Below are 19,074 nucleotides of genomic sequence, written 5' to 3' on the forward strand. Positions count from 1 at the left end.
GCATCTGTTTTGCCGACGTGCACGCGTCCGCGATTCGCCCATGCGTTTTCTCGGTATTACTGCGCGCGTGAGGGAACTACTTAGTCTTCTCTGTCCCGCTGCTGTGACCATCGTAAGTGAGCTGAACGCATCCGTATTCTGCGGCGATAATTGTAAGATCCGTGGCCCTCCTCAGGCCTCCCGAGAAAGAAAATAACAAAGCATTTAAATTCCAATTGGAAGAGGAGCGCAGTTATTCCTCGCTCGCTCTGTTGTCGCTGGAAATTTCCGACGACGCATGCAACCAGACATAACCCTACTTACGTACACACGGTGCATTACAATAATCTTTCGTGTATTTAATAAGAAAAACTTATCGTATTACATGGAATACTTAGAAATAATAGAATATATTTATGCATTGAATAAACGTACGCATATATTTTACTTTTATTTTATGACAATTTCTCAACATTTCCGTTTGTTGCGTGTTACAGGAGGGCGAGAGGGGGTATTTGGAAGGACTCGCCTCGAGATACGCAGATCTCTTCAGGACGCATTACGGAGATGTCCTTGAACCGCTCGAGGAGCTACGCCGGCGTGAAACAAACGCTTCCGCCCGAATGCCCAACACTCAGCTTACCACCAGTCATTCGCAGCCCATTTACGTGCCCGGAAAATACTCGGTGAGCAAATCCCTCATATTCGACTTTTATTTGCCTTTTCCCGGCGTCGATTCTCTCCTTTTATTGCTTCCGCGGGTGGCATAATGCGGTTACAAAGTGACATATAGTAGCTTGTCTATCGCCACGATTTCTTCTTATTACTCTACTCCCCTGACACTTGGCCAAATTGCTTTCAAAGGGACAGAACTCGCGAGAAGAACACGTCCAGTTGATTCGATACCGAGCATTTGTCTCTCTTTTCGACGGACGGAGACAATTTTGTCACGAAGAAAATTGTCAGATCGCAGACAATCGCGTATATACCGGGCAATCGATAAAATACGAATGTATTTATAAAGTTAGAATTAAGTTAACAAACGTTTTAACTTTCGAATAACTTGGCGACGAAATATATGCATAAGCACACACGTGAAGTGGTATATTTAAAATTATAATGTTAAATCCTTTCTAAAAAAGGGCATGGCATCGATACTCGCATCTCTCGAAGTATTGTTGTCGCTTTTCCGCGATGCCGATTAAACGTGTGTGAAGTTAGCATCTCAAAGTTTAGCATCTCATAAAAATACTGCAGAATTACTTGCATCCAGCATAGTTCTACAGTTCTTGATAGGTATCAACAATAGTTCCGTTGAATTATCTATTTTAATTAAAATTTTATAAATGAGATGCTAACTTCCAAAATCACATAATAGCATCTCACCGTATTTCGAATATACGACCACAGAGAAGACTAAATCTAGAGTTCTATCGTTTAGAGACGTTCTATCAATAGTTCTGATGATTAAATTAATTAAAAAATAATTTTTTTTTACAAAACATACGTATATATGCGTGTACGTCTGCGCACGTGGATTTGGTGTAACTGACATCTCAGATAGACAAAATTAATTAATTTAAAAATTTTAAAAGTATTTTTCAACAACTATCTAGATGGGAAACTTATATTTATAGGTCTGGACATGAAATACTGGTTGAATATTGATAGTTCTGTTTTTTTTAACGCAGTTCCCATACAGATACGGACGCGTACAATAGTTTTTAAAAAAAGTTATGGTGTTATAATTAATAAAAACATTTTTTTAAAAATTATTTTGCCCGGAAAACTTGAATTTCTAAGGCTACACGTCAAGTGCTAATCGAATATCGACAGATCTATTTATTTGAACGCAATTCTCATATAGTTCGGGACGCGTACAATATGTTTCTATAGAGTTCAGGTGTTATAATTAATTAAAACATTTTTTAAACAATTATTTTGCCCGAAAAACTTGAATTACTAAGGCTACACGCCAAGTGCTAATCGAATATCGACAGATCTATTTATTTGAACGCAATTCTCATATAGTTCGGGACGCGTACAATATGTTTCTATAAAGTTCAGGTGATATAATTAATTAGAACATTTTTTAAACAATTATTTTGCCCGAGAAACTTGAATTTCTAAGGCTACACGTCAAGTGCTAATCGAATATCGACAGATCTATTTATTTGAACGTAATTCTCATATAGTTCGGGACGCGTACAATATGTTTCTATAAAGTTTAGGTGATATAATTAATTAGAACATTTTTTAAACAATTATTTTGCCCGAAAAACTTGAATTTTTAAGGCTACACGTCAAGTGCTCATCGAATATCGACAGATCTATTTATTTTAACGTAATTCTCATATAGTTTGGGACGCGTACAACATGTTTCTATAATGTTCGGGCGTTATAATTAATTAAAACATTTTTTAAACAATTATTTTGCCCGAAAAACTTGAATTTTTAAGGCTACATTTCAAGTGCTCATCGAATATCGACAGATCTATTTATTTTAACGTAATTTTCATATAGTTTGGGACGCGTACAACATGTTTCTATAAAATCCGGGTGTTATAATTAATTAAAACATTTTTTAAACAATTATTTTGCCCGAAAAACTTGAATTTTTAAGGCTACACGTCAAGTGCTCATCGAATATCGACAGATCTATTTATTTTAACGTAATTCTCATATAGTTTGGGACGCCTACAACATGTTTCTATAAAGTTCGGGCGTTATAATTAATTAGAACATTTTTTAAACAATTATTTTGCCCGAAAAACTTGAATTTTTAAGGCTACACGTCAAGTGCTCATCGAATATCGACAGATCTATTTATTTTAACGTAATTCTCATATAGTTTGGGACGCGTACAACATGTTTCTATAAAGTTCGGGCGATTTAATTAATTATAACATTTTTTAAACAATTATTTTGCCCGAAAAACTTGAATTTTTAAGGCTACACGTCAAGTGCTCATCGAATATCGACAGATCTATTTATTTTAACGTAATTCTCATATAGTTTGGGACGCGTACAACATGTTTCTATAAAGTTCGGGCGTTATAATTAATTAGAACATTTTTTAAACAATTATTTTGCCCGAAAAACTTGAATTTTTAAGGCTACACGTCAAGTGCTCATCGAATATCGACAGATCTATTTATTTTAACGTAATTCTCATATAGTTTGGGACGCGTACAACATGTTTCTATAAAGTTCGGGCGTTATAATTAATTATAACATTTTTTAAACAATTATTTTGCCCGAAAAACTTGAATTTTTAAGGCTACACGTCAAGTGCTCATCGAATATCGACAGATCTATTTATTTTAACGTAATTCTCATATAGTTTGGGACGCGTACAACATGTTTCTATAAAGTTTGGGTGTTATAATTAATTACAACATTTTTTAAACAATTATTTTGCCCGAAAAACTTGAATTTTTAAGGCTACATGTCAAGTGCTCATCGAATATCGACAGATCTATTTATTTTAACGTAATTCTCATATAGTTTGGGACGCGTACAACATGTTTCTATAAAGTTTGGGTGTTATAATTAATTACAACATTTTTTAAACAATTATTTTGCCCGAAAAACTTGAATTTTTAAGGCTACACTGTCAAGTGCTCATCGAATATCGACAGATCTATTTATTTTAACGTAATTCTCATATAGTTTGGGAACGCGTACAACATGTTTCTATAAAGTTTGGGTGTTATAATTAATTACAACATTTTTTAAACAATTATTTTGCCCGAAAAACTTGAATTTTTAAGGCTACACGTCAAGTGCTCATCGAATATCGACAGATCTATTTATTTTAACGTAATTCTCATATAGTTTGGGACGCGTACAACATGTTTCTATAAAGTTTGGGTGTTATAATTAATTACAACATTTTTTAAACAATTATTTTGCCCGAAAAACTTGAATTTCTAAGGCTACACGTCAAGTGCTAATCGAATATCGACAGATCTATTTATTTGAACGTAATTCTCATATAGTTCGGGACGCGTACAATATGTTTCTATAAAGTTTAGGGTGATATAATTAATTAGAACATTTTTTAAACAATTATTTTGCCCGAAAAACTTGAATTTTTAAGGCTACACGTCAAGTGCTCATCGAATATCGACAGATCTATTTATTTTAACGTAATTCTCATATAGTTTGGGACGCGTACAACATGTTTCTATAAAGTTCGGGCGTTATAATTAATTATAACATTTTTTAAACAATTATTTTGCCCGAAAAACTTGAATTTTTAAGGCTACACGTCAAGTGCTCATCGAATATCGACAGATCTATTTATTTTAACGTAATTCTCATATAGTTTGGGACGCGTACAACATGTTTCTATAAAGTTCGGGTGTTATAATTAATTAAAACATTTTTTAAACAATTATTTTGCCCGAAAAACTTGAATTTTTAAGGCTACACGTCAAGTGCTCATCGAATATCGACAGATCTATTTATTTTAACGTAATTCTCATATAGTTTGGGACGCGTACAACATGTTTCTATAAAGTTCGGGCGTTATAATTAATTATAACATTTTTTAAACAATTATTTTGCCCGAAAAACTTGAATTTTTAAGGCTACACGTCAAGTGCTCATCGAATATCGACAGATCTATTTATTTTAACGTAATTCTCATATAGTTTGGGACGCGTACAACATGTTTCTATAAAGTTCGGGTGTTATAATTAATTAAAACATTTTTTAAACAATTATTTTGCCCGAAAAACTTGAATTTTTAAGGCTACACGTCAAGTGCTCATCGAATATCGACAGATCTATTTATTTTAACGTAATTCTCATATAGTTTGGGACGCGTACAACATGTTTCTATAAAGTTTGGGCGTTATAATTAATTATAACATTTTTTAAACAATTATTTTGCCCGAAAAACTTGAATTTTTAAGGCTACACGTCAAGTGCTCATCGAATATCGACAGATCTATTTATTTTAACGTAATTCTCATATAGTTTGGGACGCGTACAACATGTTTCTATAAAGTTCGGGCGTTATAATTAATTATAACATTTTTTAAACAATTATTTTGCCCGAAAAACTTGAATTTTTAAGGCTACACGTCAAGTGCTCATCGAATATCGACAGATCTATTTATTTTAACGTAATTCTCATATAGTTTGGGACGCGTACAACATGTTTCTATAAAGTTCGGGCGTTATAATTAATTATAACATTTTTTAAACAATTATTTTGCCCGAAAAACTTGAATTTTTAAGGCTACACGTCAAGTGCTCATCGAATATCGACAGATCTATTTATTTTAACGTAATTCTCATATAGTTTGGGACGCGTACAACATGTTTCTATAAAGTTTGGGTGTTATAATTAATTACAACATTTTTTAAACAATTATTTTGCCCGAAAAACTTGAATTTTTAAGGCTACATGTCAAGTGCTCATCGAATATCGACAGATCTATTTATTTTAACGTAATTCTCATATAGTTTGGGACGCGTACAACATGTTTCTATAAAGTTTGGGTGTTATAATTAATTACAAACATTTTTTAAACAATTATTTTGCCCGAAAAACTTGAATTTTTAAGGCTACACTGTCAAGTGCTCATCGAATATCGACAGATCTATTTATTTTAACGTAATTCTCATATAGTTTGGACGCGTACAACATGTTTCTATAAAGTTCGGGCGTTATAATTAATTATAACATTTTTTAAACAATTATTTTGCCCGAAAAACTTGAATTTTTAGGCTACACGTCAAGTGCTATCGAATATCGACAGATCTGTTTATTTTAACGTAATTCTCGTATAGTTCGGGACGCGTACAATATGTTTCTATAAAGTTCGGGTGTTATAATTAATTAAAACATTTTTTAAACAATTATTTTGCCCGAAAAACTTGAATTTTTAAGGCTACACGTCAAGTGCTCATCGAATATCGACAGATCTATTTATTTTAACGTAATTCTCATATAGTTTGGGACGCGTACAACATGTTTCTATAAAGTTCGGGCGTTATAATTAATTATAACATTTTTTAAACAATTATTTTGCCCGAAAAACTTGAATTTTTAAGGCTACACGTCAAGTGCTCATCGAATATCGACAGATCTATTTATTTTAACGTAATTCTCATATAGTTTGGGACGCGTACAACATGTTTCTATAAAGTTCGGGCGTTATAATTAATTATAACATTTTTTTAAACAATTATTTTGCCCGAAAAACTTGAATTTTTAAGGCTACACGTCAAGTGCTCATCGAATATCGACAGATCTATTTATTTTAACGTAATTCTCATATAGTTTGGGACGCGTACAACATGTTTCTATAAAGTTCGGGCGTTATAATTAATTATAACATTTTTTAAACAATTATTTTGCCCGAAAAACTTGAATTTTTAAGGCTACACGTCAAGTGCTCATCGAATATCGACAGATCTATTTATTTTAACGTAATTCTCATATAGTTTGGGACGCGTACAACATGTTTCTATAAAGTTTGGGTGTTATAATTAATTACAACATTTTTTAAACAATTATTTTGCCCGAAAAACTTGAATTTTTAAGGCTACACGTCAAGTGCTCATCGAATATCGACAGATCTATTTATTTTAACGTAATTCTCATATAGTTTGGGACGCGTACAACATGTTTCTATAAAGTTTGGGTGTTATAATTAATTAAACATTTTTTAAACAATTATTTTGCCCGAAAAACTTGAATTTTTAAGGCTACACGTCAAGTGCTCATCGAATATCGACAGATCTATTTATTTTAACGTAATTCTCATATAGTTTGGGACGCGTACAACATGTTTCTATAAAGTTCGGGTGTTATAATTAATTAAAACATTTTTTAAACAATTATTTTGCCCGAAAAACTTGAATTTTTAAGGCTACACGTCAAGTGCTCATCGAATATCGACAGATCTATTTATTTTAACGTAATTCTCATATAGTTTGGGACGCGTACAACATGTTTCTATAAAGTTTGGGTGTTATAATTAATTAAAACATTTTTTAAACAATTATTTTGCCCGAAAAACTTGAATTTTTAAGGCTACACGTCAAGTGCTCATCGAATATCGACAGATCTATTTATTTTAACGTAATTCTCATATAGTTTGGGACGCGTACAACATGTTTCTATAAAGTTCGGGCGTTATAATTAATTATAACATTTTTTAAACAATTATTTTGCCCGAAAAACTTGAATTTTTAAGGCTACACGTCAAGTGCTCATCGAATATCGACAGATCTATTTATTTTAACGTAATTCTCATATAGTTTGGGACGCGTACAACATGTTTCTATAAAGTTCGGGCGTTATAATTAATTATAACATTTTTTAAACAATTATTTTGCCCGAAAAACTTGAATTTTTAAGGCTACACGTCAAGTGCTCATCGAATATCGACAGATCTATTTATTTTAACGTAATTCTCATATAGTTTGGGACGCGTACAACATGTTTCTATAAAGTTCGGGCGTTATAATTAATTATAACATTTTTTAAACAATTATTTTGCCCGAAAAACTTGAATTTTTAAGGCTACACGTCAAGTGCTCATCGAATATCGACAGATCTATTTATTTTAACGTAATTCTCAGTATAGTTTGGGACGCGTACAACTATGTTTCTATAAAGTTTAGGTGATTATAATTAATTAAAACATTTTTTAAACAATTATTTTGCCCGAAAAACTTGAATTTTTAAGGCTACACGTCAAGTGCTCATCGAATATCGACAGATCTATTTATTTTAACGTAATTCTCATATAGTTTGGGACGCGTACAACATGTTTCTATAAAGTTTGGGTGTTATAATTAATTAAAACATTTTTTAAACAATTATTTTGCCCGAAAAACTTGAATTTTTAAGGCTACACGTCAAGTGCTCATCGAATATCGACAGATCTATTTATTTTAACGTAATTCTCATATAGTTTGGGACGCGTACAACATGTTTCTATAAAGTTTGGGTGTTATAATTAATTACAACATTTTTTAAACAATTATTTTGCCCGAAAAACTTGAATTTTTAAGGCTACACGTCAAGTGCTCATCGAATATCGACAGATCTATTTATTTTAACGTAATTCTCATATAGTTTGGGACGCGTACAACATGTTTCTATAAAGTTTGGGTGTTATAATTAATTAAAACATTTTTTAAACAATTATTTTGCCCGAAAAACTTGAATTTTTAAGGCTACACGTCAAGTGCTCATCGAATATCGACAGAGTCTATTTATTTTAACGTAATTCTCATATAGTTTGGGACGCGTACAACATGTTTCTATAAAGTTCGGGCGTTATAATTAATTATAACATTTTTTAAACAATTATTTTGCCCGAAAAACTTGAATTTTTAAGGCTACACGTCAAGTGCTCATCGAATATCGACAGATCTATTTATTTTAACGTAATTCTCATATAGTTTGGGACGCGTACAACATGTTTCTATAAAGTTCGGGCGTTATAATTAATTATAACATTTTTTAAACAATTATTTTGCCCGAAAAACTTGAATTTTTAAGGCTACACGTCAAGTGCTCATCGAATATCGACAGATCTATTTATTTTAACGTAATTCTCATATAGTTTGGGACGCGTACAACATGTTTCTATAAAGTTCGGGCGTTATAATTAATTATAACATTTTTTAAACAATTATTTTGCCCGAAAAACTTGAATTTTTAAGGCTACACGTCAAGTGCTCATCGAATATCGACAGATCTAGTTTATTTTAACGTAATTCTCGATATAGTTCGGGACGCAGTACAATATGTTTCTATAAAGTTTAGGTGATATAATTAATTAAAACATTTTTTAAACAATTATTTTGCCCGAAAAACTTGAATTTTTAAGGCTACACGTCAAGTGCTCATCGAATATCGACAGATCTATTTATTTTAACGTAATTCTCATATAGTTTGGGACGCGTACAACATGTTTCTATAAAGTTTGGGTGTTATAATTAATTAAAACATTTTTTAAACAATTATTTTGCCCGAAAAACTTGAATTTTTAAGGCTACACGTCAAGTGCTCATCGAATATCGACAGATCTATTTATTTTAACGTAATTCTCATATAGTTTGGGACGCGTACAACATGTTTCTATAAAGTTCGGGCGTTATAATTAATTATAACATTTTTTAAACAATTATTTTGCCCGAAAAACTTGAATTTTTAAGGCTACACGTCAAGTGCTCATCGAATATCGACAGATCTATTTATTTTAACGTAATTCTCATATAGTTTGGGACGCGTACAACATGTTTCTATAAAGTTCGGGCGTTATAATTAATTATAACATTTTTTAAACAATTATTTTGCCCGAAAAACTTGAATTTTTAAGGCTACACGTCAAGTGCTCATCGAATATCGACAGATCTATTTATTTTAACGTAATTCTCATATAGTTTGGGACGCGTACAACATGTTTCTATAAAGTTCGGGCGTTATAATTAATTATAACATTTTTTAAACAATTATTTTGCCCGAAAAACTTGAATTTTTAAGGCTACACGTCAAGTGCTCATCGAATATCGACAGATCTGTTTATTTTAACGTAATTCTCGTATAGTTCGGGACGCGTACAATATGTTTCTATAAAGTTTAGGTGATATAATTAATTAAAACATTTTTTAAACAATTATTTTGCCCGAAAAACTTGAATTTTTAAGGCTACACGTCAAGTGCTCATCGAATATCGACAGATCTATTTATTTTAACGTAATTCTCATATAGTGTGGGACGCGTACAACATGTTTCTATAAAGTTTGGGTGTTATAATTAATTAAAACATTTTTTAAACAATTATTTTGCCCGATAAACTTGAATTTTTAAGGCTACACGTCAAGTGCTCATCGAATATCGACAGATCTATTTATTTTAACGTAATTCTCATATAGTTTGGGACGCGTACAACATGTTTCTATAAAGTTTGGGTGTTATAATTAATTAAAACATTTTTTAAACAATTATTTTGCCCGATAAACTTGAATTTTTAAGGCTACACGTCAAGTGCTCATCGAATATCGACAGATCTATTTATTTTAACGTAATTCTCATATAGTTTGGGACGCGTACAACATGTTTCTATAAAGTTCGGGCGTTATAATTAATTATAACATTTTTTAAACAATTATTTTGCCCGAAAAACTTGAATTTTTAAGGCTACACGTCAAGTGCTCATCGAATATCGACAGATCTATTTATTTTAACGTAATTCTCATATAGTTTGGGACGCGTACAACATGTTTCTATAAAGTTCGGGCGTTATAATTAATTATAACATTTTTTAAACAATTATTTTGCCCGAAAAACTTGAATTTTTAAGGCTACACGTCAAGTGCTCATCGAATATCGACAGATCTGTTTATTTTAACGTAATTCTCGTATAGTTCGGGACGCATACAATATGTTTCTATAAAGTTTAGGTGATATAATTAATTAAAACATTTTTTAAACAATTATTTTGCCCGAAAAACTTGAATTTTTAAGGCTACACGTCAAGTGCTCATCGAATATCGACAGATCTATTTATTTTAACGTAATTCTCATATAGTTTGGGACGCGTACAACATGTTTCTATAAAGTTTGGGTGTTATAATTAATTAAAACATTTTTTAAACAATTATTTTGCCCGAAAAACTTGAATTTTTAAGGCTACACGTCAAGTGCTCATCGAATATCGACAGATCTATTTATTTTAACGTAATTCTCATATAGTTTGGGACGCGTACAACATGTTTCTATAAAGTTCGGGCGTTATAATTAATTATAACATTTTTTAAACAATTATTTTGCCCGAAAAACTTGAATTTTTAAGGCTACACGTCAAGTGCTCATCGAATATCGACAGATCTGTTTATTTTAACGTAATTCTCGTATAGTTCGGGACGCGTACAATATGTTTCTATAAAGTTTAGGGTGATTATAATTAATTAAAACATTTTTTAAACAATTATTTTGCCCGAAAAACTTGAATTTTTAAGGCTACACGTCAAGTGCTCATCGAATATCGACAGATCTATTTATTTTAACGTAATTCTCATATAGTTTGGGACGCGTACAACATGTTTCTATAAAGTTTGGGTGTTATAATTAATTAAAACATTTTTTAAACAATTATTTTGCCCGAAAAACTTGAATTTTTAAGGCTACACGTCAAGTGCTCATCGAATATCGACAGATCTATTTATTTTAACGTAATTCTCATATAGTTTGGGACGCGTACAACCTGTTTCTATAAAGTTCGGGCGTTATAATTAATTATAACATTTTTTAAACAATTATTTTGCCCGAAAAACTTGAATTTTTAAGGCTACACGTCAAGTGCTCATCGAATATCGACAGATCTATTTATTTTAACGTAATTCTCATATAGTTTGGGACGCGTACAACATGTTTCTATAAAGTTTGGGTGTTATAATTAATTAAAACATTTTTTAAACAATTATTTTGCCCGAAAAACTTGAATTTTTAAGGCTACACGTCAAGTGCTCATCGAATATCGACAGGTCTATTTATTCTAACGTAATTCTCATATAGTTTGGGACGCGTACAACATGTTTCTATAAAGTTCGGGCGTTATAATTAATTATAACATTTTTTAAACAATTATTTTGCCCGAAAAACTTGAATTTTTAAGGCTACACGTCAAGTGCTCATCGAATATCGACAGATCTATTTATTTTAACGTAATTCTCATATAGTTTGGGACGCGTACAACATGTTTCTATAAAGTTCGGGCGTTATAATTAATTATAACATTTTTTAAACAATTATTTTGCCCGAAAAACTTGAATTTTTAAGGCTACACGTCAAGTGCTCATCGAATATCGACAGATCTGTTTATTTTAACGTAATTCTCGTATAGTTCGGGACGCATACAATATGTTTCTATAAAGTTTAGGTGATATAATTAATTAAAACATTTTTTAAACAATTATTTTGCCCGAAAAACTTGAATTTTTAAGGCTACACGTCAAGTGCTCATCGAATATCGACAGATCTATTTATTTTAACGTAATTCTCATATAGTTTGGGACGCGTACAACATGTTTCTATAAAGTTTGGGTGTTATAATTAATTAAACATTTTTTAAACAATTATTTTGCCCGAAAAACTTGAATTTTTAAGGCTACACGTCAAGTGCTCATCGAATATCGACAGATCTATTTATTTTAACGTAATTCTCATATAGTTTGGGACGCGTACAACCTGTTTCTATAAAGTTCGGGCGTTATAATTAATTATAACATTTTTTAAACAATTATTTTGCCCGAAAAACTTGAATTTTTAAGGCTACACGTCAAGTGCTCATCGAATATCGACAGATCTATTTATTTTAACGTAATTCTCATATAGTTTGGGACGCGTACAACATGTTTCTATAAAGTTTGGGTGTTATAATTAATTAAAACATTTTTTAAACAATTATTTTGCCCGAAAAACTTGAATTTTTAAGGCTACACGTCAAGTGCTCATCGAATATCGACAGGTCTATTTATTCTAACGTAATTCTCATATAGTTTGGGACGCGTACAACATGTTTCTATAAAGTTCGGGCGTTATAATTAATTATAACATTTTTTAAACAATTATTTTGCCCGAAAAACTTGAATTTTTAAGGCTACACGTCAAGTGCTCATCGAATATCGACAGATCTATTTATTTTAACGTAATTCTCATATAGTTTGGGACGCGTACAACATGTTTCTATAAAGTTCGGGCGTTATAATTAATTATAACATTTTTTAAACAATTATTTTGCCCGAAAAACTTGAATTTTTAAGGCTACACGACAAGTGCTAATCGAATATCGACAGATCTATTTATTTTAACGTAATTCTCATATAGTTTGGGACGCGTACAACATGTTTCTATAAAGTTCGGGCGTTATAATTAATTTTAACATTTTTTAAACAATTATTTTGCCCGAAAAACTTGAATTTTTAAGGCTACACGTCAAGTGCTCATCGAATATCGACAGATCTGTTTAATTTAACGTAATTCTCGTATAGTTCGGGACGCGTACAATATGTTTCTATAAAGTTTAGGTGATATAATTAATTAAAACATTTTTTAAACAATTATTTTGCCCGATAAACTTGAATTTTTAAGGCTACACGTCAAGTGCTCATCGAATATCGACAGATCTATTTATTTTAACGTAATTCTCATATAGTTTGGGACGCGTACAACATGTTTCTATAAAGTTTGGGTGTTATAATTAATTAAAACATTTTTTAAACAATTATTTTGCCCGATAAACTTGAATTTTTAAGGCTACACGTCAAGTGCTCATCGAATATCGACAGATCTATTTATTTTAACGTAATTCTCATATAGTTTGGGACGCGTACAACATGTTTCTATAAAGTTTGGGTGTTATAATTAATTAAAACATTTTTTAAACAATTATTTTGCCCGAAAAACTTGAATTTTTAAGGCTACACGTCAAGTGCTCATCGAATATCGACAGATCTATTTATTTTAACGTAATTCTCATATAGTTTGGGACGCGTACAACATGTTTCTATAAAGTTTGGGTGTTATAATTAATTAAAACATTTTTTAAACAATTATTTTGCCCGAAAAACTTGAATTTTTAAGGCTACACGTCAAGTGCTCATCGAATATCGACAGATCTATTTATTTTAACGTAATTCTCATATAGTTTGGGACGCGTACAACATGTTTCTATAAAGTTTGGGTGTTATAATTAATTAAAACATTTTTTAAACAATTATTTTGCCCGAAAAACTTGAATTTTTAAGGCTACACGTCAAGTGCTCATCGAATATCGACAGGTCTATTTATTCTAACGTAATTCTCATATAGTTTGGGACGCGTACAACATGTTTCTATAAAGTTCGGGCGTTATAATTAATTATAACATTTTTTAAACAATTATTTTGCCCGAAAAACTTGAATTTTTAAGGCTACACGTCAAGTGCTCATCGAATATCGACAGATCTATTTATTTTAACGTAATTCTCATATAGTTTGGGAAGCGTACAACCTGTTTCTATAAAGTTCGGGCGTTATAATTAATTATAACATTTTTTAAACAATTATTTTGCCCGAAAAACTTGAATTTTTAAGGCTACACGTCAAGTGCTCATCGAATATCAACAGATCTATTTATTTTAACGTAATTCTCATATAGTTTGGGACGCGTACAACATGTTTCTATAAAGTTCGGGCGTTATAATTAATTATAACATTTTTTAAACAATTATTTTGCCCGAAAAACTTGAATTTTTAAGGCTACACGTCAAGTGCTCAACGAATATCGACAGATCTGTTTATTTTAACGTAATTCTCGTATAGTTCGGGACGCATACAATATGTTTCTATAAAGTTTAGGTGATATAATTAATTAAAACATTTTTTAAACAATTATTTTGCCCGAAAAACTTGAATTTTTAAGGCTACACGTCAAGTGCTCATCGAATATCGACAGATCTATTTATTTTAACGTAATTCTCATATAGTTTGGGACGCGTACAACATGTTTCTATAAAGTTTGGGTGTTATAATTAATTAAAACATTTTTTAAACAATTATTTTGCCCGAAAAACTTGAATTTTTAAGGCTACACGTCAAGTGCTCATCGAATATCGACAGATCTATTTATTTTAACGTAATTCTCATATAGTTTGGGACGCGTACAACCTGTTTCTATAAAGTTCGGGCGTTATAATTAATTATAACATTTTTTAAACAATTATTTTGCCCGAAAAACTTGAATTTTTAAGGCTACACGTCAAGTGCTCATCGAATATCGACAGATCTATTTATTTTAACGTAATTCTCATATAGTTTGGGACGCGTACAACATGTTTCTATAAAGTTTGGGTGTTATAATTAATTAAAACATTTTTTAAACAATTATTTTGCCCGAAAAACTTGAATTTTTAAGGCTACACGTCAAGTGCTCATCGAATATCGACAGGTCTATTTATTCTAACGTAATTCTCATATAGTTTGGGACGCGTACAACGTGTTTCTATAAAGTTCGGGCGTTATAATTAATTATAACATTTTTTAAACAATTATTTTGCCCGAAAAACTTGAATTTTTAAGGCTACACGTCAAGTGCTCATCGAATATCGACAGATCTATTTATTTTAACGTAATTCTCATATAGTTTGGGACGCGTACAACATGTGTCTATAAAGTTCGGGCGTTATAATTAATTATAACATTTTTTAAACAATTATTTTGCCCGAAAAACTTGAATTTTTAAGGCTACACGACAAGTGCTAATCGAATATCGACAGATCTATTTATTTTAACGTAATTCTCATATAGTTTGGGACGCGTACAACATGTTTCTATAAAGTTCGGGCGTTATAATTAATTATAACATTTTTTAAACAATTATTTTGCCCGAAAAACTTGAATTTTTAAGGCTACACGTCAAGTGCTCATCGAATATCGACAGATCTGTTTATTTTAACGTAATTCTCGTATAGTTCGGGACGCGTACAATATGTTTCTATAAAGTTTAGGTGATATAATTAATTAAAACATTTTTTAAACAATTATTTTGCCCGATAAACTTGAATTTTTAAGGCTACACGTCAAGTGCTCATCGAATATCGACAGATCTATTTATTTTAACGTAATTCTCATATAGTTTGGGACGCGTACAACATGTTTCTATAAAGTTTGGGTGTTATAATTAATTAAAACATTTTTTAAACAATTATTTTGCCCGATAAACTTGAATTTTTAAGGCTACACGTCAAGTGCTCATCGAATATCGACAGATCTATTTATTTTAACGTAATTCTCATATAGTTTGGGACGCGTACAACATGTTTCTATAAAGTTTGGGTGTTATAATTAATTAAAACATTTTTTAAACAATTATTTTGCCCGAAAAACTTGAATTTTTAAGGCTACACGTCAAGTGCTCATCGAATATCGACAGATCTATTTATTTTAACGTAATTCTCATATAGTTTGGGACGCGTACAACATGTTTCTATAAAGTTTGGGTGTTATAATTAATTAAAACATTTTTTAAACAATTATTTTGCCCGAAAAACTTGAATTTTTAAGGCTACACGTCAAGTGCTCATCGAATATCGACAGGTCTATTTATTCTAACGTAATTCTCATATAGTTTGGGACGCGTACAACATGTTTCTATAAAGTTCGGGCGTTATAATTAATTATAACATTTTTTAAACAATTATTTTGCCCGAAAAACTTGAATTTTTAAGGCTACACGTCAAGTGCTCATCGAATATCGACATTTCTATTTATTTTAACGTAATTCTCATATAGTTTGGGACGCGTACAACATGTTTCTATAAAGTTCGGGTGTTATAATTAATTAAAACATTTTTTAAACATATTGTGGTCGTACATTCGAAATACGGTGAGATGTTATTATGTGATTTTGGAAGTTAGCATTTCATTTATAAAAATTTATTTAAAATACGTAATTCAACGGAACTATTGTTGAAACTTATCAAGAACCGTAGAACTATGCTGGATGCCAGTAATTCTGCAGTATTTTTATGAGATGCTAAACTTTGAGATGCTAACTTCACGCACTTTAAATCGGCATCGCGGAAAAGCGACAACGATACTTCGAGAGATGCGAGTATCGGTGCCATGCCGTTTTTTAGAAAGGAAAATTCGTTTATTTTACTGACAAAACAAATTTTGCTCAACATTCTAAAAAATTAGTTATAATAGCAAATTTTTATTGTTGTCACATCGAATATACTGTAGTAATAGTTTCGCTGCAACAGTAAAATTATTTTTTTCCGTTAGATGCGTTCATAATTAATAGGTAAACGATAGCGCGTGTAATCAGTTAGAAATGAAACGTTCCTACATTGCGAACGAAGGAAAAAAAATTACGAAAAAGAATGGCGAGTTTATGGGGCTTGTAATATGTTGAGATCATTAAACACGTGACGTATGGTTCGTCTTTCGCGATGGGTTGGGTCGCCATTCATAAAATTATCGTAAAAATGACGTGTCAAGGTTCACTATCCATCCACGTTCTTCTCCTCGTACCACATCGAGAGGTAACTGTTCAAGACGTCGTTTAATTTGTGAGTTATTGAACGTTTAATATCGCTGCCACTTTACTTCACTTCAATCAGTTCCTTTTTGGTATCTAAACGTACCTGCGGTAGAATGCATGCGATTATCTTTCGTGTATAAATATATAATAAATACATAAGAAACGTTTGTTTCGTTTATGCGAATAGCTCATGAAACTTGGGTCATCAAGCGAGTGGACATTGAAAGGTGTGAGAGGTGATAAAAAGGAAATACGTTAAATGCCGAAGAAACCAAACACGGGAGGCTCTGTCTAGTCTGCGGAGGAAAAAGATCACCGCCGATAGCACGTCTGGATAGACTGACGGAAAAAAAGTGTTGCCGTTACGTCAAACACGCACGATAGTGCAACATCGATTATCTGATACATCAATGCGGCTATCGATCTTGAGATTGCCATCTCGAGACATCGATTTCTTTTCCTGATTAATGACATTTTAATAGATCAAGTTATGTTCGTACATCCCTTTTGCTAGAGCAACCGTCTCATGTTTATTCCTTCAGACAGGTATTTTACTAATTTTCTGTTACTTATTCTCGCATTATATCTCACAGTTCGTAAAGTTTTTTAAACAGAATAATTATTGTCTAAATACGATATTAGATATGACGATAATGTGGCATATCAAGATGTGACTTTTTTCCCTTATTGCGAATTCTGTTTGTATCTTTTTTTAATTTCATGCACACGTCATTTAGATTTAAAAGAGAGATCTGAATAATATTTTATTCTTTTTTTTCTCTCTCTCTTTCTCTTTCTCGCACTCTCCCTTCCGACTTCGTAGGCGAACTGTTCTAAACATCGACAAGTCGGGAAAAGTTAGATCGCTTTACTGGAAACCGGAGCTCGGCCTTTTTGGCCTTTTCTCGATGATCTCCCCAGCGCTCTGTCCAACGCGTCCGTGCAGATTGGCAACCGGTTTTCCTATGGCCTCTCCCAACCGATTCCTCACTCCCACTCTCACTCCCACTTCTGTTTCCCATTCCAGGGTCCTGTGCATTCCCCATACCCCATATTCTCATCCTTCACAGTGCTGTAACATTACAGCATCATCCTACATTTCTCTTTAAACTATTATTGTTCTAGAATGTGAACGATTAACGACATATTTCGCAATAAGAATATTCCACCAAATAACGTGTGTATCTCCTGTTTTTAATATATTATCCTTCAATACTTTTTTTAAAATGTATTTTTCGAGAGAAATGTTAGAAGAAACAGCAAGCATTATTATTTAACTGAAGATTATCTGGTTGGAGTTTATTTAACTTCTTTTACAGAGCAGTTTTTAATAAAACATCTGTAACTATGAAATTCTTTTAACTATTACAAAGATAATTGTTTTTTTTTCTAATATAAAAGAAAAATAATTCAGAAAGAAAAACGATGTATCGATTTAATGAACAGAGTCTCTTTATTGTAATAAAGAAAATGTTATCTTCTCTCAAGCCGCACATTTTTATATCGCTCGTAATTTATATCGGTGACGTAAAAATACGATCCTCCTATTTCTTCGAGACGATCTTTTGGTTTAACGTTCAAAGGCTTCGAACGATATTTCAACGGTGGGCTTACAACTTCCTGGGTACGCAACTGGCTGATCTTCGCTACTCGCATTATTCCTCATTCCACGTGTTTGAACGCGATTACGGAGAGCACAAACAAGTCAATGGAATTGTTTTGCCCTATCCTTTTTTCGCTCGGCAAGCGTTTTCGCTTTCTCGTAAAAGTCCGTGCGGTTACCAAGCTGGATAATGAATAAATCGACCTTCATGAGCCGCACATGAGAAAAATTCTTCAAAGAAACGGCTATACAAAAAAAAACATAAGGAAGCGAGAATAGTTTAAAACCGCGAGAAATCTCATTATCCTTGAACACGCGCGAATGCGGCCTGACATTTCATTTTAACGCGTCAATTTTCTGCATGATTCCATTCTCTTCGCCAATTGTTGATTTTTTTCTTTTTAATCTATCCATCGATGATACGCGCCG

The 19,074-nt window shown here is 31.9% G+C and overlaps 1 protein-coding gene across 1 annotated transcript in view; it reads left to right on the plus strand.

The window, feature by feature from the left end:
* The window catches only part of LOC105829567 (sterile alpha motif domain-containing protein 5-like), a 219,147-nt gene extending 218,027 nt beyond the window's left edge, over positions 1 to 1,120 (plus strand). Inside the window, exon 2 of the mRNA XM_036288924.1 lies at positions 477 to 1,120. Coding sequence (XP_036144817.1) covers positions 477 to 749 — 273 coding nt within the window. The 3' untranslated portion in view covers positions 750 to 1,120. The remainder of the gene's footprint in view (positions 1 to 476) is intronic.
* Positions 1,121 to 19,074: the final 17,954 nt, after the last annotated feature.

Source organism: Monomorium pharaonis, chromosome 6 (assembly GCF_013373865.1).
Source record: "Monomorium pharaonis isolate MP-MQ-018 chromosome 6, ASM1337386v2, whole genome shotgun sequence".
In the NCBI taxonomy this organism is placed as follows: Eukaryota; Metazoa; Arthropoda; class Insecta; order Hymenoptera; family Formicidae; genus Monomorium; species Monomorium pharaonis.